General features: G+C 58.5%; 1 protein-coding gene across 10 annotated transcripts in view; it reads left to right on the top strand.

The window, feature by feature from the left end:
• Positions 1-21,378, top strand: part of FLYWCH1 (FLYWCH-type zinc finger 1) — a 42,093-nt gene extending 20,715 nt beyond the window's left edge. For 3 of the 10 annotated variants that reach the window (XM_040459294.1, XM_040459297.1, XM_040459295.1), the window contains exons 2-7: positions 7,922-8,362; positions 8,633-9,094; positions 10,171-10,596; positions 10,728-10,991; positions 14,792-15,055; positions 16,040-16,768. In XM_040459294.1, the coding sequence (XP_040315228.1) occupies positions 8,029-8,362; positions 8,633-9,094; positions 10,171-10,596; positions 10,728-10,991; positions 14,792-15,055; positions 16,040-16,488 (2,199 nt within the window). In that variant the 5' untranslated portion in view covers positions 7,922-8,028 and the 3' untranslated portion in view covers positions 16,489-16,768. Of the gene's footprint in view, positions 1-7,061; positions 7,169-7,409; positions 7,705-7,921; positions 8,363-8,632; positions 9,095-10,170; positions 10,597-10,727; positions 10,992-14,791; positions 15,056-16,039; positions 16,769-17,759; positions 18,836-20,284 lie in introns of those variants that run through there. The other 7 variants (XM_040459293.1, XM_040459292.1, XM_040459302.1 and 4 more) reach the window with 6 other exon arrangements.
• The last annotated feature ends 803 nt before the right edge of the window (positions 21,379-22,181 follow it).

Genomic DNA, 22,181 nt, shown 5'->3' with positions numbered 1-22,181 from the left:
ACAACCAAAAGTGTCCCTGGACATTGCCAAGTGTTGCCTGGGAATCACCCTGATTGACAGCCACCAATCCTAACCCACTATATTGATCTTATGGTCAGAATCCTCCACTTGCAAAAGGCTGTTTTCACTTATTTTAAGAGGTTCAGCCCTGAGGGCAGACACAGCAGTCTCGAGCGGTGACTCTGTCTTTGTTGGCCTTGCTCTTGGCCACAGGGACCGAAGACGAACGAACCCTTAATTCCTCCTCCGAGATAGGGAAGAATAGCGCACTCTGACAAGGTTATCTGGAAGAGGAAACCGTGCGTGCAGAGCCCTTCACGGAGTGCCAGGCACACAGCTGTGTTTGGTAAATATGAAATGGTGAAATCACAGTCCTTCAGACTCTCGGAGGATGTGTCAGTCAGAATGCAGACGGGAGAACAGAAGCCACCGTAATATTTCAGCTGGGAATTTCCGTGCGGTCCCTGGTGGTGGAGGAGATGAGGGGCCGAACCGGAAACTGAGCAGCCCAGACGCTAGCAGTGGCTGGATGCTGCCGACACAGCAGGCTGAGCGCCCAGGGCCCCCAGGGAGACCCTGTGAAACCGAAGCCGGAGCAGACAGCACCTGAGCGCCCAGGGCCCCCAGGGAGACCCTGTGAAACCGAAGCCGGAGCAGACAGCACCGGTGGAGTCCCGCCCCGGCAGGTGGTTTCGGGAACGCCCTCCGGTGTCCCGCAGTGCCTCCCACTGGCCAGATCAGCGGGAGGGCGCTGTGACAAACCGTGAAAGAGCTGGTTTGTAGGGACACATCAGTGCCTCGGACAACTTACTCTGAAGGCTGACCGCAGCTCTGAGCCTCAGCTTCCTCTGTAACAAGCGCTTCTTACCTCAAGCCTCAGCCGCTCAGGGCAGGAAGAGGCACCCCATTAGCGCGGCACCAGCTGGGCCTGGGTTTGAGTCTCGGCGGAGCCGTGTCGTCCTGGGCCGCTCGCTGAAGGCCCCAGAAGCAGAGCGGGGAAGAGTGATGGTGACCCTCGGCAGGGAGATTGCTGGGTTACTGTACTGAACATGTGGGCCGATGCCAGAGGAGTTCTGTTCCCGGCTCAGGTCCCAGGTCCCAAGTCCCAGGACCAACAACAAGGCTCTGGGCGGAAGGGTGTCTCCCCTGTCTCTTCTACCCTCTGACCCTCATCCTCTCTCACCCTTCCACCGGGAGGTTTCCGTCACTTGTTTTCTCTGTCATCTCCCATGTTGTCTATAAGTTGAAACTTGGGTTTTCAAGAATGTTTTAAATTTAGGCTTTTAAAAGATTGCAAAGGGGCACCTGGGTGGCTCAGTCGGCTAAGCGTCCGACTTCGGCTCAGGTCATGATCTCACAGTCTGTGAGTTCGAGCCCCGCGTTGGGCTCTGTGCTGACAGCTCAGAGCCTGGAGCCTGTTTCAGATTCTGTGTCTCCCTCTCTCTCTGACCCTCCCCCGTTCATGCTCTGTCTCTCTCTGTCTCAAAAGTAAATAAACGTTAAAAAAAAAAATTAAAAAAAAAAAAGATTGCAAAGATAGTACGATGAATTCCTATGTACCCGTCACCCAGTCTCTCTGATTGTCAGCATCTTACCTGATGCCGTTCTGTTAACCTGACTCTGATTTCTCCAGCTTGTTCCCAGCATCCTTTTCCTGTTCCGGCATCCCATGATGCATTTAGCCATGATCTCCTCACTCCCCTCCAGTCTGTGACAGGTCCTCAGCCTGCCCCCGTCCTTGATGACCTTAGCCGTTTTCAAGTGTCCTGGTCAGTTGTTTTGTAGACCGTCCCTCCATGTGGCTTGTCCGATTAAAGCGGGGGTGTGTGTTTGGGGCAGAAATATCACAGAGACGATGTTGTGTCAAGGAGGTCATGGTGTCGATGTGTCTTTTGGCCGGTGAAGTTGACCTCGATCGCTTAGGGAGGTGTGTTACCATCATCAAGTTACCATCTTACCCTTTGTAGTTAATAAACATCTTGGAGGGAATGTCTGAGCCTATGTAGGTCCCACAGGGATTTTACTCTCCTTGATTTTATTCATTTCTACGTTCTGTCGTTTTTGTTAACTCTTTAATTTCTTGTGTGACATGTCACGGGAGAGTTACGGAGTTGAAGAAAAAATTACCAAGCGAGATGTCTCCCGTTTCCCCACGGTACAAAGCATTCATGCACATTGTACACAATTTTAGGAAAACTAAAGAAATGTAAGGAGAAAATAAATCACTATACTTACTACTTTTAACATTTTGAGATATCTCTTCCTAGTTATTTAAGGTTTTTTTTTTTTAAGTCATGAATACATAAAGTTAGTCCGTAATTGGTGGTTGGGAGCAGAGCTGGGAAGAGGCAGGAGAGGGGCTGTGGGGGCCGAGGGACAGAGGCCACAGCAGTGTCCCAGTCATACTTTGGCTTGTTTTTTGGAAAAAGCTCAGAAAAGATAGTTTCAGAATTTGTTAACCACATCTGCTTTCTAACTAAAGTTTTGTAAATACAAACATTTTTGGAAAGCTTTACTTATTTTTGCTACAGGGAAAAACTCCCAGATACTGCTTTGGAAACATTTGGATCAGACATTTAATTTTTACCAGTAACTTCGTTTTAAGGAGCAACATCGCCATCTTGTGGCCTTCCGGAGCATTGCCGCTGAGGGTTTAGATTTGTGTTCACGCCTGCTCTGGGCCTACATTACATGGCGATTTCAGCCTTTACAAGGGCTCTATCAGATCTGCAGGTAGGGCCCCCCCCACTGTAAAGTGGGGTGAAATAGCAAACAACATGTTGAACGCAATGTGTATGCCACTGAAAACAAAATGTCTGTTAAGAGCACTAACCCAAGAATGAAGATAGCTGTGCGTTTGAGTGGCAGGATTATGGATGATTTACTAGTATTACGTTCTTAAGATTTAAAAAGTATTTGTATATAGTTTTACAATAGAATATTAGCAACTTCCAAAATATCCCAAATATAATCCATGCTGGGGCATCTGCATGGCTCAGTCCATTGAGCGTCTGACTTTGGCTCAGGTCATGGTCTCATGGTTCGAGCCCCACATCGGGTTCACTGCTGTCCATGTGGAGTCTGCTTCGGATCCTCTGTCCCTCTCTGTCTCTCCCCCTCCCCTGCTTGTGCTTTCTCTCTCAAAAATACGTAAAAACATTCAAATACAATATACGTGTGTGTGTGTGTGTGTGTGTGTGTGTGTGTGTGTGTGTGTGTGTGTGTAATCCATGCCACCCCTCTTCTCTGATGAGGAAACCAAGCCCTGGAGTGAAAAGCCTGCTAATGGGGTAGAAAACTGTTTTGGGGGCACCTGAGTGGCTCAGTCGGAAGAACGTGAGACTCGACCTCTGGGTAGTGAGTTTCAGCCCCGCTACTAAAAAGTAGAGATTACTTTTTTAAAAAAACAAACTATTTTTCATGCAAGTGGTCCTGGAGACCTGAGTCCCTATAAGGATTTTTAAAAATAGTTTTACTGAGCTGTGAATTACAGACCATACAATTCCCCTATCCGAACTGTATAATTCACTGTTTCCACGGCATTCACAGAGTTGTATAACCGTCACCACAATCAATTTGACATTTTCAGTACCCCGATAAGAAGCTCCACACCCCTTAGCATCACTTCCTGATCTCCCCTCCCCTTCCCCCAGTCCTATGCAACCACTTGTCTACCTTCTGTCTCAGTGGCTTTGCCCGTTCTGAACATTTCATATAAATGGAATCCTACACTGTCCTTTCTTTTGTGTCTGGCTTCTCTCGCTGAGCGTGATGTTCTCAAGATTCACCCACATGGCAACAGGTGTCAGTGCTTCCTTCCTTTTTATTGCTGAATGAATTCTATTGTGTGGACGGACCACCTATAGGCCAGGGCAGGTGGTTTGTTGGGAGAACGTGGTTAATGGGCTGACCAAGCTGGCACCGATCCTGCACGATGGCCAAAGAGGAGGAGAGCGGTGTCTGGACGTGTCAGCCTCCCGACAGCCAGGCTGAGAAGGGTCGAGTGTGGGCCGTTCTTACAAAGTTGAACACAGGAGACCACAGAATCTTGGTGGTCCCCCATGGGAAGAAGAACCACGGTGGGGGCGGGGTGGCAAGAGGCTTGGCAACTAGACACAGCAGGATGTAAGAAGTGGGGAAAGGGCCCCCAGGAGCGTGGGAGGTATGCCAAGGGAACTGGGTGGGGAATCCGGATAACGTATGTATGCCCTCTTTATCCAGTTAGCGAGGAGTGACAAGAGCTTACGAAGATACCCATCCTCAGTGGATAAACTGAAACAGATATAATTGTAAAATTCTAGATGGTGGAGAAATAACTTTAGTTAGTCTGAAATCTGCCTGTTTTGGAGAACCGCATTCACTAGGGACGTTAGGTAAATGCAGCATCACTACCTGTACTTTGTTACGCACGCGCGCGTGTGTGTATGTGTGTGTTTGGTAAAATATATATAACAAAAATTTACAATTTGAGTCATTCTAAGTGCACAGCTGGGTGCCATTAAACACTTTCACATTGTCTGCCACCAGCACCACCCACCCCCAGAACTTTGCCCCCAGTCTCCCTCTCCCTCCCCCAGTCCCTGGCAACCACCACCTGACTCTGTCTTTGGATTTGGCAACAGCAGCTACATCCTAGAAGTGGGATCATACGGCATTTGTGGTTTTTTGTGATGGTCTTATTTTATGTTATGTACTTTTAATTTTTTTAATCATTTTAAGGTTTATTTATTTTTGAGAGAGAGAGACAGACACAAACACACAGAATCCAAAACAGGCTCCGGGCTCTGAGCTGTCAACACAGAGCCTGATGCAGGGTTCAAACGCACCAACTGGGAGATCATGACCTGAGCTGAAGTCGGCTGCTTAACTGACTGAGCCACCCAGGCGCCCCTACGTGCTTTTTAAATACGTAACTCTCATGCCGTCCTTTGTACTTAATATTTCTGTTCTTTTCACTGAATTACCAGCCCTGAGGGATTTAAAATCTGTGTAGCATGGCACCTGAACTTCAAAAGCACTTTGTTGTGTATTGTACAACCTTTACTATTCCAACCGTCAAAAAGCCAAACCCGCTATGTTCAGTCACTTGCCGAGAATATCAGTTACTGCTGAGTAACAAATGACCCCGATCTCACTGGCTTAAAATAGCAGTTTATTACCGATCGATGTTCCCTCAGCTGGCTGGGCCGTTCCTCTTGGTTTCTTCTGGCTCCTTCATGTGGCCAAACACAGCTGCGGGGTTTGCTGGACTGGACCGCGCAAGATGGTTTCATCTGTGCCTGGCGGTGCTTCCAACCCTCCCCCCGGTGTCTGGCCTCTCACACCACTTCCTAGCCTGGCAGTCTCAGGGCCATGTCTTATGAGGGTGAGGACTTCCATACCACTACCGCGGGCTTCTGCCACACTCAGCAAGTGGCCAATCTGGGCTGGAGCCCGTCCAGATGAGCGACCACCTTGCAGAGGGACCTGCATACTTTATAGGAAGATTTGTGGTCACTATAAACGATGGGTGTTCCAAGGCCCTCTAGTGGTTGAGATTGGTAAGTGTCAGTCCAATCTAAATTCTAGGTCATTGCCAAATTCATGCTTTTCTGCAGGGGATGGTCAACCATAGTGTATGGAACTTTTTCCATATCCTTTGAGGGATCTTGGAAGTCTTTTTAAAATTTTTTAAAAAATGTTTATTTATTTTTGAGAAAGAGAGAGTACGAGCAGGGGGAGGGGCAGAGAGAGAAGGAGACAGCAGGATCCTGCTGTCAGCATAAAGCCTGATGAGCTCGGACGCAGGAACCCTGAGATCATGACCTCAGCCAAAGTCGGAGGCTTAATTGACTGAGCCACCCAGGCGTCCCTTGGAAGCCTTTTAAGCAGAACTTTTGGTTAAGGGGATCGCACTGTCTTCTGACTCGGCGTACCCGTGACTCTAGTACGCTCTGGGGAATGTAGGGGCTCTTAGTCATGACAACGCCCTCTGGTCCGGAGGAGGCGGGCTTTGGCGCCTGGTGGTCTGACACTGAGGCCGCTGGAGTCCCCTCCTGCCCCGCGCGTGTTGGGGGATCGATGGCTGGTCCTGTAGGAGTGTGCGTGCTGTGTGGACAGTGGCCACGCCGCTTGGGGGAGGGGGCCCGAGTTGTCTGAGGCCTCCCGTGGAGGGGAAGGCCGCCCCCCCCCCCCCCCCCCCCCGCCTGGCGCCGTGGCTCCGCCAGGTGGAGGCCACGGGCACTGCCAGAGTGTGCCCGCAGGCAGGCGGGGTGCAGGGACCCCGAGCGCGATCCAGGGGTGGGCTGTCAGCGGAGGGACCGGCGCCGGGGCCAATCCGTGAGGGGGGCGGGGCGACCCCGGGGGTGGGGCCTCCCGCCATCCCTTTTTCCTGCTCAGAGCACATCTGCATGGAGGCGCTGATCGCGTCTCACTGCTGCTGGTCCCCAGGCCCCTCCGGATCCCTGGCCCACCACGTCGCCGTGTGGGGCGGGATGGGCAGGGCAGGACCACACGGGAGGAGCGGGGGTTGGCTCGTCTGGGAGAAAGACTTGGGAGGGAGGGCAGCTGGGACTCCCAATTAGGTGCCCCGTTACCTGGAAGATTTCCTTGAGTCTCGAGCCACACCCCCCCCCCCCCCCGCCCACCTGGGATGGGCTTCCTTTCTTCCTTGGGATGGACAGCCGTGTGTGCGGAGAGTTTACGGGGGGTGGGGGGTTCGGCACGCTGCTCCCTCTGCACCTTAAGCCTTGGCTGTGTCTCAGCGGGGACACTGGGGCCCTGCCCTTGGGAAGCTGAATGTGGGACTCAAACCAGGGAAATTCAGAGCAGGAATGGGGGACCAGAGGGAATTCGAACTGGCAGAACTTGGACATGAGGGTGACAGCTCACAGATGGGGAGCTGAAATGTGCAGGAATGCTGTAGTCTTGAATGTGGGTGATTGAGGGGTGGGAGAGACCCGCCACTCACCCACCACCAGTCCCCCCAGAAAGCAAAAAATTCCACCCTACGCAGGTACCCCAGGGCCCCAGCTCCAGGCTAGCTCTACCCCCATAATACATTTTTTTTTCTGCTTCTCCAGAATCTCCAGTATCCGGGGAGCCCTCTGCGACTGTGGATTCTCCAGACGCCTCTGCAGCCCCGTCCCCCCCCCAGCTGAGGCAGCACCACCACCGGCTCAGGCTCAAGGTCGCTGCCCTCCTGGGGCCCTGGCATCTCCTGAGTGCCGGGGTGGTCCAGGGCCTCCCGCCCGGGATGGGGGATGGATTCAGTTGGGAGTCCAGAGAGCCCTGGCCCCCGTCTCCCTGGGACACGGTGTCGGGATGAGGGCCACCAGGCATTCTGAGAGGGTCTGTGACCCGAGCCCATGTCCCAAGTGCTGGCTTCCGATGCTTGGTGCTCAGGAAGGCCAGGATGTTACCCCGGCTGAGGCACAGCAGGTACTGTGTGGGGACGGGCTCCGGATCCGCCTCGACCAGGCTCCCGGCTCTGCACGTCATGGCCGTGTTGGCCGTCCTGGAATGCCTCAGTGTCCTCATCTGTAAATCGGGTCAATAAGAATGATCGACTTTCATAACACGGGGACAAGTGAAATGGGGACACCCGGGAAACCACATCACAGCCTGCTCAGCACCCACGGGCCTCTGTTCGTACGAGCTCACGGTACTCTGTGCCTCAGGGGTCCCGAGAGGCCCCGAGAGCCCTGCATTTGGCACATTTTTCAGGTGGGAAAGTGGAGTTTGGGTAGGCAAGGTGACAGACCCAAGGCTGCCCAAGAGAGGGAGAGGCCCAGGTTCTCCAGCTCCGTGCGGGCCCCTCCCCAGCTTTTCAGCCCCGGGGGTCCCGAGGCAGCCCCGTCTGCCTCGACCTCCACCCCAGATCCATTTTCCTGAGCCCCCGGCCCAGGGGTGCCTCCACTGATGGATTTGCCTCCTTCCTTAGGACGGAGCCCCTGGACTGCCAGGTTGCCTACCCGGGAGGAGGAGGAAGAGGAGAAATCCGTCTGCTGGGGCCTGAGCGTGCCCTGGGGGATCGACCATCGTCCCAGGATGCCCCTGCCCGAGCCCAGCGAGCAGGAGGGTGAGAGTGTGAAGGCTGGCCAGGAACCGACCCCGGAGTCCCCTGAGCCAGGGACAGATGTCGTCCCCGCCGCCCCCACGAAGCCCAAAGAGTTCTCCAAACTGGTCCTGCTGGCAGCCTCCACAGAGAATGTGGATGAGGTGGACTCCCAGCCCAAAGGAGGGCACTGTGTCATGTCCCTGGAGTTGTCTGGCCCTGACACGCTAGCCAGGACCCCCCAGATCCTGCCAGTGGAGGAGCAAGCGGGCACAGTCCAGCCAACCCCCCAGGTCCCTGAGCATAAACGCAGCAAGCCAGACACAGGTGAGTTCCAGGCCTGCTGCCCCCGGCCCAGCCACCTTTGTGGCCCTGCATGCTCTGACACAGGCCCTGTGTACCCCCTTTCCGGGGGGCGGCCTTGGGGTCCCATCCCTCCTCTGAGCTAGGCATCCTCGTGTCTCATCACGACTCTGTCTCAAGCTGGTGTGACGATCTCGGGGCCATCCCTGTGCATCCGCCATCGCTCCCATCCATGCCCTTGGCCTCGAGCCTTGCTCTGCACCAGCTAACGCAGCCCCCCTTCCCTGCCCTCAGCAGCCCTCACGCCCCTGGAGTTCCTGAGGACCCCTTTCGGGGGCCGCCTTCTGGTGCTCGAGTGCTTCCTGTACAAGCAGGAGAAGGCCGTGGGGGACAAGGTGTACTGGAAGTGCCGCGAGCACTCTGAGCTGGGCTGCCGGGGCCGGGCCATCACCCGGGGCCCACGGGCCACAGTGATGCGCGGCCACTGCCACCCGCCTGATGAGGAAGGCCTGGAGGCCCGGCGCCAGAGACAGAAGCTGCCCAGCCCCGCCCTGCCTGAAGGCCTGGGGGGTACGGAGGGCCCCGGGGGCCAAGTGGAGGAGCCACTGGAAGGGGTGGGCCCGTGGCTGTGCCCTGAGGAGCCGGAGCCCGCCCCCGGCTTGGTGCTGAGCAGGCCGGCCGCAGAGGAGGATGAGGGCCTACGAGCCCTGTCGCTGCTGAGCTTGCCCCCCAAGAAACGGCCGACGCTGGGGACCGGTGAGTGCCTCACAGCTGGGCCCCCCTCTGGGGCGGGCGGGAACCCCCAGGCCCTTCCCTGTGCCCAGATGGAAGTGTGGGGTCCCTCTTGGTTTTCTAATGTGCTCAAAGTCAAGATGAGTAAAAAATATAAACATGTCCCCCAAATCATTGAGCCCGTGGGATAGAACTAGTGCTCCAGAACCAGGGGTCCCAGGGCCTTCTGGAACTTTCTGATGCAGCAGGGTCTGGTGTGAGGCCAGAAGCCTGAGTTTTCACAGGCCCAGGTGGTGCTGGTAACCCATGAGTTTAGGGAAGGTCGGCCTAGGGGAGAATGCTGAACTTTGGGCCGGGTTCAAGTCCCAGCCCCCACCTCGTGTAGCCTGGTGACTTCAGAACACGTTCTGAACTTCTGAAGTTTCAGGAGCTTCATCGGGGCTGGGTGACGGCTCAGGTTAGGGGCGATTAGGTGTGTGATGTGTGGGAAGTGCTCAGCACCGGTCCATGTGTGCTGGTCGGCCCCGGAGGCCTTCTGCGTGGTTTTTACCACCAGTAAGTGGGAGGTGGGCTCCATCCCAAACGCTGGCTCCCTCCTGACCCAGATTCAAGGATGCAAGGAGTTAGGGCAGCTGCTGTGCTGGTACCGAGGGCCGGCAGGGGCCAGGCGGGGTAGGGAAGACACGTTTTTCATTGTGTGTCTTTTGCCACCATTTGTATTTTATGGCACGTGCACGTGTTATTCGAAAATTAGATAAAAATTTCAAACAAACCCTAAAAAAAGGTATGGCCGTGAGTGACTGAGTGCCTAGGCTAGGAAGTCAAAGCCGGCTCACTCGTTCCCGGGTGTGTGACCTTGGACGTGACGTGTAAACACCGAGAGCCGTGGCCACCGCGCTGACCTCCAGGAGAGGAACTCAGTCTCTTCCCCGGGTCACTGGGTGGGGGGTCAGTGGGAGTACACCCGCGGCCCACGCATGCCCGGCTCAGGGGAAGCTGCAATAAAGGTCAGCATCGAGGAGAAGGCGCTTGCACCCCCCGCCCCGCACCTCCTGGGCCTGCGCTCCTCGGCGCCCTGACTGCCCAGACTCCTCCTCCAGGAGAACCCCGGCCCCTGGAGTTCCTGAGGACTTGCTACGGGGGCCAGTTCCTGGTGCACCAGTGCTTCCTGTACAAGCGAGAGAAGGCCGTGGGCGACAAGGTGTACTGGACGTGCCGGGACCACGCTCTGCACGGCTGCCGCAGCCGGGCCATCACCCAGGGCCAGCGGGTGACTGTGATGCGCGGCCACTGCCACCCGCCGGACGTGGAGGGCCTGGAGGCCCGGCGGCAGCAGGAGAAGGCCATGGAGACGCTGCAGGCCCGGCCGGGCGGGCCCGGAGGCCAAGTGGACGAGCTGCTGTCCCGCGGTGGGCCCGGGCCCCTGACTCTCAGCAGAGCCCGGCCTAGAAAGCGCGCAAAGGCCCTTCCGGCCCAGCCCCCGGCCCTGCAGGGCGCCTCCGCCGGGGACCAGGAGGATGACCTGGGTGAGTCTTTCACACCTGGCCCACAGCTGGGCCCCCTCCAGCCGTGCTTCCTCGGGTCTGGGGAAGTAGGAGGGACCCCAAGACCCTGAACTCCCACCTCCCTCCCCCACCCTCCTCCCGTGTCTCCCCAGGAGGCCCCGAGTTCCTGAGGACCCCTCTGGGGGGCAGCTTCCTGGTGTACGAGTCCTTCCTGTACAGGCGGGAGAAGGCGGCCGGGGAGAAGGTGTACTGGACGTGCCGGGACCAGGCCCGCATGGGCTGCCGCAGCCGCGCCATCACCCAGGGCCGGCGGGTGACTGTGATGCGCGGCCACTGCCACCCTCCTGACCTTGGGGGCCTGGAGGCCCTGAGGCAGCGGGAGAAGCGCCCTGGTGCGGCCCAGCGGGGGAGCCCAGGTAGGACAGACTGCGGCCAGTGGGCCTTGGGGACAGGCAAGGGACCCAGCCAGCCAGTCTTTCCCTCTGACCCCCCCTCCCCCCGCCCCCCGCCGCCGTGTTCCCCAGCGAGCACCCTCCTGTTCTCACTGGAACACTCTGGAAGTAGTTACAGCCAGTTCCTGCCCCTCTGCGGCCTGCTGGGTCCAGCACCAAAATCTCTGCAGCACCTGATAAGCCCCAGCTCCCCTCATCTTCCTCCGCCTCCTCCTCCTCCTCTTTTAAAAAAATTTGCAAGATTTACAGAGAAGCTAACCACAAGCTGGCTGCTCATTTTCACAGTGTGAATGGCTGACATCTTGCCTGCACTGAGCACGTCCTACAGATCAGGTGGTTTACGGGTAGGAGGTGACATTTCTTCCCTCCTCCTGTGGTTCTCCAGAAACATCATGGTCTCTAAGGGACCCGTGACGAGGGTCAGAGCCCTGCTCTTTTCATGTTTGTCCACCTGGTGTTCTGTCCCTCTGGTCGGAATTCCTCTCGTCCTCTTGCTAAGAAGAGCACTGTGGCCCAGTCTGGTCTACCCACGGGCTCCCGGTCTGTGTCCCGGGGTCGCCTGCCTGTCCTTCAAGGGCCCCCGGTCCTATGGTTTTCTGAGTCATCAGAGTTGCCTTTAGAGTCTTCCTGGCACCAGGGCACCTGGGTGGCTCAGTCGCTTAAGTGTCCAACTTCGGCTTGAATCATGATCTCAGGGTCTGTAGGTTCGAGCCCCACGTCAGGCTTTGTGCTGACAGCTCAGAACCGGAGCCTGCTTCAGATTCTGTGTCTCCCTCTCTCTCTGCTCCTCTCCCGCTCATGCTCTGTCTGTCTCCCTCTCTCAAAAATAAATAATAAGCATTAAAAAAAATAGAGTCTTCTTGGCCCCAAAGTTCTCTCAAACTAGAAATCTCTGAATTTATTTTGTTTTTAGAAAGTTTAAAAAAAAATTTTTTTTAACATTTATTTATTATTGAGAGACGAAGAGACACAGAGCATGAGCAGGGGAGGGGCTGAGAGGTGGAGAGACACAGAATCTGAAGCAGGCTCCAGATTCTGAGCTGTCAGCACAGAGCCTGACACGGGGCTTGAACTCACAGACCGCAAGATCATGACCTGAGCCGAAGTCGGACGCTTAACTGACTAAGCCACCCAGGTGTCCCTGATTTTGTTTCCTTCGGATTCTCCCTTTGTATTCTATTTCCGTGTGAGTGGGTACAGGGGGAAGACGTTCCAAGTCGCAAGGCAGCCCCTGCCCCGTCCTCACCCCCTACTCCCACCCCAAATAACCAGCCCCTCATAGAGTGTCTGCTGCCCAATATCTAGTCTGTGCCTCTGCTGCTATCAGCTGGGTTTTTCTGATTTGTTTGTATTTATTTTTTATTTTATTTTTTTTCATTTTTTTAGTGCTTATTTATTTCTGAGAGAGAGACAGAGAGCAGGGGAGGGGCAGAGAGAGGGAGACACGGATTCGGGAGCAGGCTCCAGGCTCCCAGCTGTCAGCACAGAGGCCACCGCGGGGCTCGAACCCACGGACTGTGAGATCATGATCTGAGCCGAAGTCAGATGCTTAACTGAGCCACTCAGGCGCCCCACCGGTTTTTAAGTCTCTCGGCCTGCTGACCAGGGAGGAAAGGAGGGACCCTGCGCGCTGCCCCACCCTCCCAGTGCCTCTGCGGTGGCTTGTCTGCAGTTCAGTAGGAGGTCGGTCACCGGCTGCAGGGTGCCCGGTCCTTCTTCCGAGGCCGTTTTCTCCGCCGTCGGGCAGCCGCTCTACTTGTTGGCCTCGTCTTCTGTGTCCTCACGCACGCGGTGGCCAGGCAGCGGGCGGCTCCAGGCTGGGCTCCGGTCCTCCCAGGGGCCCCTCCTGCTCTTGCTTGCCCGACCCCCTTGTCTCGCTGCGGAGTCCCTCCTAGTCGCTCCCTGAGCCGCAGCGGGAGGGGCCGGGGGCCACGCTCACAGACCGCGCGCTCCTGGTGACGCCTGATGGGGGCTGGTGGAGCTCCTGGTTCAAAGTCACTTTCTGTGGCTGTCTGGCCCCCGTTCTCGAACCCGTCCTATGCATGTGCTGTGTCTTTGCTGACATTTTGCGGTCGTGTCTCCATCCCTGGGATATCTGGCTGCACTGAGGGCCTTGGGGGCCGGAAACTCAGTTCCCTCTCCCAGAGTGACTGTCCTGCTCTTTCGTGACTTTCTGCTCCCTGCCCGTTTCCCTCCGTTGTGCCTGTTGGTCAGCTGTCCATCATCCCGGCCTGACTGCCTGGGACATTCCCTCCATTTTGTCTCCCAGCCTTTCCATCTCACGTCTGCGTTTCTGCTGCCGTGCCTGGACATCTCTGCGCCCCATCCTCTCGGGGCTGCAGGCCTGTCTCCTGCCTCTGGTGACGGCCTTGTTTTCCCCGAGCGCCTTTTCTCTGTGTCTGCTTCGGTCTCTTCCTTCTGGGTAAAGCTTCTTTCCAGTGTCTGGTGATCCTTGCCCCGCTGCTCATGTTCAGGGCGAGGCTGCGAGCTCTGTACGTGGTGCTGACGGGGGCCTGCGGTCAGGCAGCTGCGGCCGTGAGTGGCCACTCCGGCCCGAGAGCCCAGGCCTCGCCTCTGTGGGGTTGCAGGTTAGGTTTGCCGGTGCCCAGGGCAGGGGCCGCCCCCTGGGCGGGGTTCTGGGAGTTGGCGGGGACAGCTGGGCGGGAAGTGCCAGCCTGCAGGACAGACTTCCCCCACCTCCGCCCCGGGCCTGGCTCCCCGGGCTCTTTGCTCCCCACACAACTAACCCCCCTTCGGAGGGACTCCGCATCCCCCGCACCTTGAGCTTGGCCCCTGGGCTCTCGGGTCCTCAGTGGCTGGCTTCCCCTCCGGGCTCTGTGACCACTCGCCCGCTCTCCCCACCTCTGACGTTCTGGGTGCATCTCTGCCCTGCCACCCCCGCTGCTCCAGACCTGGAGCAAAAGACTCTGTCTGTCTTTGTCACTTCGGTGCACGTTGTCACGGGCGGTGTCATATGCCCATTCCACCGCCCGCCGCCGTCTCCGGAACGCATTCACCCCCCATGGCTTCTGCAGCCACGACAGGCTCCCCAGTGTGTCTCCAGCTCCACTGTGGTCCCCGCGTGCCCAGAGGAAGTTCTCAGGGTGGAAGGCACAGCCACCCTCGGTCCTCACCCTCAACACTCCAAGACGGTGCCTCTGAATACGTGGCCTCGGTCAGCTAGTCCTTGCTTTCTCCTGCTGCCCCCAGGTCACATCCCCGCCCAGCTCGGGGAGTTGCTGCTGCTTCAGCCCCCGAGCCTCCCCGCTGCACACAGATTCACCCTGACTGCCATTTCACTCCCGAGCCGCTTGTCCCCACAGGGCCCGTGCCTGTTCCTCCCACTCCGCGAGGACCGCACTGCCGTGCACCCCACCCCCCCTCGCCTGCCCACAGGAACCGAGTTTAAGTAGTGGTTGCAGAGAGCGGCCTCCTTCCTGCAGGCCCCCCCCACCCCCAGGTGGGGAGACAGTTTCTGCCTTCAGGGCCTTTGCCTCACCCATCTCCTGCCTCCCTTCACGCCCCCCCCCCGCCCCCAGACCGGGACTAGGCTGGGTCTGGGGGAGGGGGCTGCCTCCTGGGCTCCAGGGCTGGCTCCTCTCCCTGCGGGATGTGGGTGCTGAGCAGAGGGGTGCTGGCGGATCTCACTCCAGGAGCCCTGCTGCTCCGGCTTTGAGCACAGGGGCCCCGTCACCTCGCTGCTGGACCCCAGGACCTGGCTCCAGGCTCTCCCTCCCCCCACCACCTCTCTGGTCTCTCCCCAGGAGGCCCCGAGTTCCTGAGGACCCCTCTGGGGGGCAGCTTCCTGGTGTACGAGTCCTTCCTGTACAGGCGGGAGAAGGCGGCCGGGGAGAAGGTGTACTGGACGTGCCGGGACCAGGCCCGCATGGGCTGCCGCAGCCGCGCCATCACCCAGGGCCAGCGGGTGATGGTGATGCGCAGACACTGTCACCCGCCCGACCTGGGGGGCCTGGAGGCCCTGAGGCAGCGCGAGCAGATCCCCAGCCCAGCCCAGAGGGAAGGCTCAGGTGCGGGTGCGAGGGTGTGGGGGGTGAACGGGCTCTGCGCCCCGGTCTCCCTGCTGCCTGCGCCCCCCGCCCACCCCCCTCCCCCCGCCGCAGCGCCAGTGCCAGGCTAGAGGTTGTCTGGGATGTTCTGTCCACCGCCCGTGCCTGGCGGGGCCTAGCTGCCCACGGTGCGGGCTCCCTCAGGGCCGGCGGGCTACATCTGGGCTCCTCGCTCATGGCCGGGCTGGTCTGGGGTTGGCTGCTGGCGAGAGAACCCACTCAGGCTGTTGAGGGAGGGGTGAGGCCGGCGCTACCAGCTCCAGGAAGCGCTTAGCTCCATTTGGGGGAGGTGCGCCTAGACGTGGGACCCTCTGACTCCCCTCCCTGGGTCTCCCGTGTCTGTTTCCTACCTCCTCTTTCACTCCTCACCCTGCCCACCCACCCCCCAGTTCTCTCTGGCTACCCAAACCCTAACATTGCATGACTTTTCAATCAGGGCTTCAAAAGCCTCTAGAGAGAGTTGATTGGTTGCCAGCTGGCCGAGGGAGGGTGCACAGGGAGCCAGGAGGCTCCTGGTGAGTGGCCCAAACCGACCGTGGGCCTCACCCCATGTTCCAGCCTTAGCCTCCGCCCTGGTGTGTGTGCCAGCAAGTGTGGAGTCCGGCCCGGGTCAGGAGAGGCCTCAGGAAAGCTCTGGGTTTGGGCGGCTGCAGGGCCAGCACCAACACCCCCCTCCCCACCCCCGGGAAGCAGCAAGGCCCTGGGAAGGAGACTGCCAGTCCGAGCTCGAGGGTGTCAAGCCGGGGGCCCTGGGCTAGCAGCCCGAACTTCGGTCCTTGGGCCCCATGGCCCAGGCAGGTGTGGAGGCAGAGAGCAGAGTGGGTCGTGCGGCAGGATTGCGGTGGGGCGGGCCGGTGGGACACAGGAAAGAGCCTCTGTCCCCGGCACGCAGGCTCTCTGCCCTGCTTCCGAAGTGCCCCGCTCACGCTGTCCCCTTCCTTCCAGGAACGCTGCAGCCTCTGGAGTTCCTGCGGACTTCGCTCGGGGGCCGGTTCCTGGTGTACGAGTCCTTCCTCTATCGGAAGGAGAAGGCGGCCGGGGACAAGGTGTACTGGATGTGCCGGGACCAGGCCCGGCTGGGCTGCCGCAGCCGCGCCATCACCCAGGGCCAGCTGGTGACGGTGATGCGTAGCCACTGCCACCTGCCTGACCTGGCGGGCCTGGAGGCCCTGAGGCAGCGGGAGCGGCGCCCCGGCGCGGCCCAGCAGGAGGACCCAGGTGGAGACAGGGCTGGGGGTCAGAGGTGGGAGGACCAACGAGCCGTGGGCATCTCGTGGCTGCCAGCCCAAGGTTCAGACACCTCAGGGCATTGGCGCCATCTGGACCTTCGCGCCCTGGCCTTTCTACCTTTCCAGAATCTTCTACCTCTTCTGTCCACTGGCTCCTTCTCCTGAACCTGAAAACACCCCCAGATCTGCCCCGTCCTCAAGAACAACTCGCCTTCTCATTCATTCTGTCTCCTTTCTTTTATTCTAAGAGGTCTTCACTTGTTACAGGGCAGTGTTTTGTGAAAATCTGATGAAAAAATAGAGAGCACTCCAGAAGAATGTACTGTCTGTGTGCGCGCGCACACGCACGCACGTGTGCACACACACGTTCGTAAGGCTTGTCGATAATTAATTTTATTGAATTGAAAATGGGTCCCCTTCACATAAACAGAATATAAAACCAGTCTTTAAGAGGCATTTTGTGTTTTATGTTAATTCACGTAACTAATAAGGGCCACAGGAAGCCTCGGGGGCCCAGTCAGTTAAGCATCCGGCTCTTGATTTTGGTTCAGGTCATGGTCTCAAGTTGGTGGGATTGGGCCCCAAGTCGGGTTTGGGCTCTGCGATGACTGCACGGAGCCTGCTTGGGACCCTCTGTCTCTCTCTCTCTCTCTCTCTCTCTCTCTCTTTCTCTCTCTGCGCCCCTCCCCACTTGCACTCGCTTGCTCTTTCCCTCTCGAAATAAATAAACTTAAAAAAATAAGGGCCACGTTGTAGCAAATACAAAAACGATTCCAGGTTGTATAAAACAGCCCAAAGAAATTTGATTTCTGTTCAAAGACAAAACAAAAACAGAAGGAGACTTCTGAGAGAAAGCCGCCAGTTGGCGGCAACGGGAAGTAGAATTCGTGGCGCCCCTGTGGTGCCGCAGAGGGCACCTCACTTTGTTTTGCACGTTTTTATTTGTCGCTTTATTCTGAGAGAGAGCGCGAGCCCGCGTGGGCAGGGGAGGGGCAGAGAGAGAGGGGGGGACGGAGCGGAGCCCACGCAGGCTCCACGCGGTCGGCGCAGGGCCCGATGCAGGGCTCAGAGGCGCGAACCCTGAGATCCCGACCGGGGCCGAAACCAAGAGTCGGCCGCTCGACCGACCGAGCCCCCCCCCCCCCCGCCCCGGGCGGAGGGCCCCTCGCTTTTGACGCCTGGTCCAGTCCCGATCTGCTCGATGGAGGGGCTGACCGCTGACCCTCGGGATCCCGACCAGCTCCCTTCACCGGGCACGGGAGTTTGGGGCGTCGGGAAACCAGAATTCCCCGCGACGGCCCACATCAGGGTCCCTCCTCCCGGATTCCTTTATCCCCGAGGCCTCGAGGTCATCATCGCAAAGCGCTCTCCTCGGGCTCTCGCCGCCTCAAGGAGAGAAGAATTACTAACCCATGTTTTCCATTCTCTTCCCTCAGAAAGTACGAAACTTCCGCCAGAAGCGCAGCTGCGCGTCCCGAGCGTCCCTGCGGAGACCCAGCAGGTGTGCGGGTAACGGTGTCTGTTGTCTGACGTCGCGCCACAGACCGCCCGAAACGCGGTGGCTTCTGGCGACGGAGAGTCACCGTCTCCCACAGCTTCTGTGGGCAGGATTTCCTGAATGGTTGGGCCGGTGGTTCTGGCCCGGGGTCCCTTGTGAGGTTGGAGAAGGTGTCGGCCAGGGCCGCGGTGACGCGAAGGCCGGTGGGGGGCTGGAGAGCCGCTTCCAAAGCGACTCGTTCAGTCAGCACGGCCGCGGGCTGCTGGCCTCAGCTCCTCCCCGCACGGACCGCTCCTCAGAGCTGCTCCGGTGTCCTCACACCCCACGGCTGTCTCCCCACGAGCGCCCCGAGGGAGGGAGCCGAGCGAGAAGGCCCGCAGTCCTCCCACGCGCACGCGGGGCCCGGCCGGGCGGACCGCGTCTCGCCCCTGACCCAAGGCCCCAGAATTCTACGAGGACTGGGTTCACACCAGCTGTGTTATCGGTCACAGTGCGACAAAGCCAGAAGTCGGGACGCGGAGAAAGTTGGGGACCTCATAGACGTGACAGACAACACGCTCCTGAACAACCGATGACTCGGGGGGGAGAAATCCCGAGGACAGTGGAAAATAGCCCGAAATGAACAAAATGGGGCATCGCCAGACGCGCGGCCGCAGCAGAGCCCTGCTGACGGGGAGCCTGGGGCTGTGAGTTCCTGGATTAAGAAACGAGATGTCAACTCGTCAACTTAAACTTCCACGCGAAGACCCTGGCGAAACACGAACGAGGCAGTCCTGCAGCGAGAGGGGGAGACGATAGGGAATGGAAATTCACGACATAGAAGAAAGTCGATTCTTTGGAAGGATCGTCAAAATTGATAAACCTGTAGCTCCATCACCCCCAAAATTGGTTTTTAAGGATAGGGAAGACTCGGGGGCACCCGGCTGGCTCAGAGGAGTGTGGGAGTCTTGTTCTCAGGGTCATGAGTTCGAGCCCCACATTGTACGTAGATCTTACTTTAAAAAAAAGAAACAACTTTAGGGGCGCCTGGGTGGCTCAGTTAAATGTCTGGCCTCGGCTCAGGTCATAATCTCGAGGTTCATGGGTTCGAGCCCTCCGTTGTGCTCGACAGCTGTCCTGCTGACAGCTCGGAGCCTGGAGCCTGCCTCGGATTCTGTGTCTCCCTCTCTCTCTCTGCCCCTCCCCCTCCTCATGCTTTGTCTCTCTGTCTCTCTCAAAAATAAACATTAAAAAATGAAATCTTTAAAAATCAAATAAGGATAGGGAAGATTCCAATTCCTAAAATCAAGAATGAGAGGAGAGACACTACTACCTACATCACAGGGAAACACACACACACACACACACACACACACACACACACACACAGAAGGATCGCAAGGGAAGCTATGAGGCCAGCCAATCCAGTAACTCAGATGAAGTGAATGCATTTCTAGAGAGGCAAGTACCAAGTCTGTCTCGTGAAGAACTACGAAAACCCGAACAGGCCTGTAACAGGTAAAGAGGCCGAATTAGAAGTTCTAAAACTTCCCGTCAAGGAAAGCGCAGGCCCGGAGGTCACTGGTGGCCTCTACCTACCAAACACTAAACGAAGAATTAGCACCCGTCCTTCACAGACTCTTCCTCAAGGTAGAAAAGGAGGGACAGGACTTTTAGGGAGAGTGGGGGTGCCCTCGAGGTGGCCGTGGTCCTGGGCGCGCGGCTGTGGGGACACCGCGCCTGTCGTGCTCCACGCTCAGGGCGGACACGGTGGAGTGAGAACAGCAGCTCAAAACTCGCTGAAAAAACACAGGAAGGAAGCCACGGTGACTTTCTGACCAACACCACACCTGTCCCTCTTGCTTCACTCTGTTCCTCCACCGCACGGAGCCCACGCTCGAGGGGAGGGCGTCGGGCTCCCGCACCTGGAAGGAGGGATAGCAGAGAACTCGTGATTTCCAAACCCTTCACGGTGATACAAGAGAACTTCTTGTTTCTTGACAGAGAATCTCGCAAAGGCCACATGCAGGGCCCCGGGGACTCTGGAGGCGGGGGTGGGCCTTCTCAGGAGACTTGGTGGTTCCTCCCGGACACGCTGGCGTAGAAAGCCGAGAATTCCCAAATTGCAGGTTAAAGGAAACGGTACAGGGCACCTGGGTGGCTCAGTCAGTTAAGTGTCTGGGTTCGGCCCAGGTCGTGATCGCACAGTCCGTGGGTTCGAGCCCCACGTCGGGCTCTGCGCTGACAGCTCAGCGCCTGGAGCTGCTTCAGCTTCTGTCTCCCTCTCTGCCCCTCCCCCACTCACGCTCTCACTCTGTCTCTCTCAAAAATAAACGTTAAGAAATTAAAGGAAACGGCACAATGCGTGTATGTGTACGTGTGTAACAAGGTCTAGTCGATGGCGATCTCTAGGGAAAAGGAAACTAGGGTCTGCTTCTGCCGTGTTTGGATGTTTGTAACGAACGTGTGTTTCTTTGTAATCAGGAAGGTGAACTGTACGAAACCGCCCAGTGAGGAGCAGTGTGGCCCATCCCCTCCCGACGGGAGCACGGGGACCTCGTGCTGCCAGCGTCACGGATGCTCCGAGCCCACCCAGGACCCTGGCGTTTCCCACCCGGTTAGATTTTGCTTCACAAAGACTCTTCCACTCCACAGCACGGTGGCCTTCTCACTTCTTCACGGGGCCTCCCAAGAGGAAAACTCTGACGGTGTCTTCGAGCGGGCACACGGGAGCTGGCGGCCCGCACACATGGGTGACTCGGGGAGAGCCCCCGCCCCCCCCCACGGAAGACCTGGAGAAGCATCTTTTCACGGAGACACCTCTCCCCCTCTGCGCCGCCCCGAGCCGCGCACACCCGTCCACTTTCAGAGCACGTGACTTTGCCAAGGCCTTTCCAGTCCGGTGCAGCCCTGCTTGGCCAGGGCGCGTTTGGAGAAGTTCCTGGGGCTTCGGGCTCAGCTGTCCCGCGTAGCTCCGGCCTCCCCCGGTGTTCTCTGGGCAGGGTCCACGTGGGCCTTTGCGCCCCTCGGCCACCTGCCACTGGGCCGCAGCCTCCCCCGCCCCCGCCGCCTGGTAACAGCAGCCCCACCGCACTCCCCCTGCACGCGCCGTCCACTTTCTCTCCCTCGCTGTCTTCCCAGGGTCCGTGATCCCCGTGGCGGGCGTCCCTGCCGGCGGTGGGAGCCAGCCCGGATGTCCACGGGAAGGCGGCCCCGGACAGCCACGACCGGGCCCGCGGTGTGTGGGTTGCCCACGTCCGTGTGATGCAGGAGACGCAGACTCAAATGGCAGCGGAGGCCCACCCCTTCTGTCCGCCGGTGCAGGGGAGCTGGCCTGGCAGGTCCGAGAAGCAGGCGGCGGCGGCCGGGAGCCCCGGAGACACCTGCCGGGCCGTCCGGACAGCGAGGTTCCTTGTCTCCACGCTGTGACTGCAGAGCGAGCACGGGGCCACAGACTCCCTCTCTCCCGCCAAGCCGGCCGTGCAGCCTGCTGTCCGGCTACAGGACGGCGACAGCTTGGGACCCCACTGTCCCTCTGCTTACAGATTTCCCGCCAATAAACCCTATTTTATATCTCACCTTGTGGAACTGGCATGTGCATCCACATCCCCTCGGCGACAACAGCTGGCCACCAGGAAGCCGCACACTCTGTGTCTCAGCGCCACCTGGTCGGGAGTGATGGAGTTAGGTTGGCACCCCAGAAGGGACCCCCACGTAGGTCACCTGGCCCACGTGTCAGCTGGACCCAGAGCGGGGGGGTGGGGTCCTCTGGAGCAGCGGCTGAGGGGTCTGCTCCAAGCCTGCGGGGAAGAGAGGCCTTGATTCTCTGCCGCGGCCTCTCACCCCGGCCCTGCCTCGTTCCCGTAAACTGAGACGAGCTTAAAATGGAAACGGCTTCCCCAAGGACAGAGCGACTTAGACCCCCAATTTAGACCCTGGCTACCTTCCCAGGCGAGTAGGTGGCCTATCAACTGACCCAGCTACCAGCTCCGTGGGGCCCTGGCCTGCCAGCCTGCCAGCGGTCAAGCGGTCCAGGGACATAACAGTCCACCTCCCAGGCCGGGGCAGGTGTCCTCCGCACTTGACGGCCCTCAGCACTGCCCAGGGGCTGTGTTCTGGCTTGGCCGTGAAACATGGGGCCCTGAGACCATGAACTGCCCACGGCCAAGGCCAAAGACAGCCCCGTGGGAACAGACACGACACCCCAAACCCAGATCCACCTTTGGGTCACAAATACGCACGCCCACGGGAGGTGGCCACACCTAGCGGGAGGCACCGGGTCGAGTTTGTGCCGCCGTCAGTCTCTGCCCAGCCCCGCCGTGGACGGGGAACCTCACACAGGCGCCAGGGGCTCCCCAAGAAGTGCTGAGTCGCGACAGCC

This window comes from Herpailurus yagouaroundi, unplaced genomic scaffold (genome assembly GCF_014898765.1).
Source record: "Herpailurus yagouaroundi ecotype Mexico unplaced genomic scaffold, PumYag 222, whole genome shotgun sequence".
NCBI classification, from domain to species: Eukaryota; Metazoa; Chordata; class Mammalia; order Carnivora; family Felidae; genus Herpailurus; species Herpailurus yagouaroundi.
Note: the sequence above shows the minus strand (reverse complement) of the source record. Positions and strands in the feature narration are given on the sequence as shown.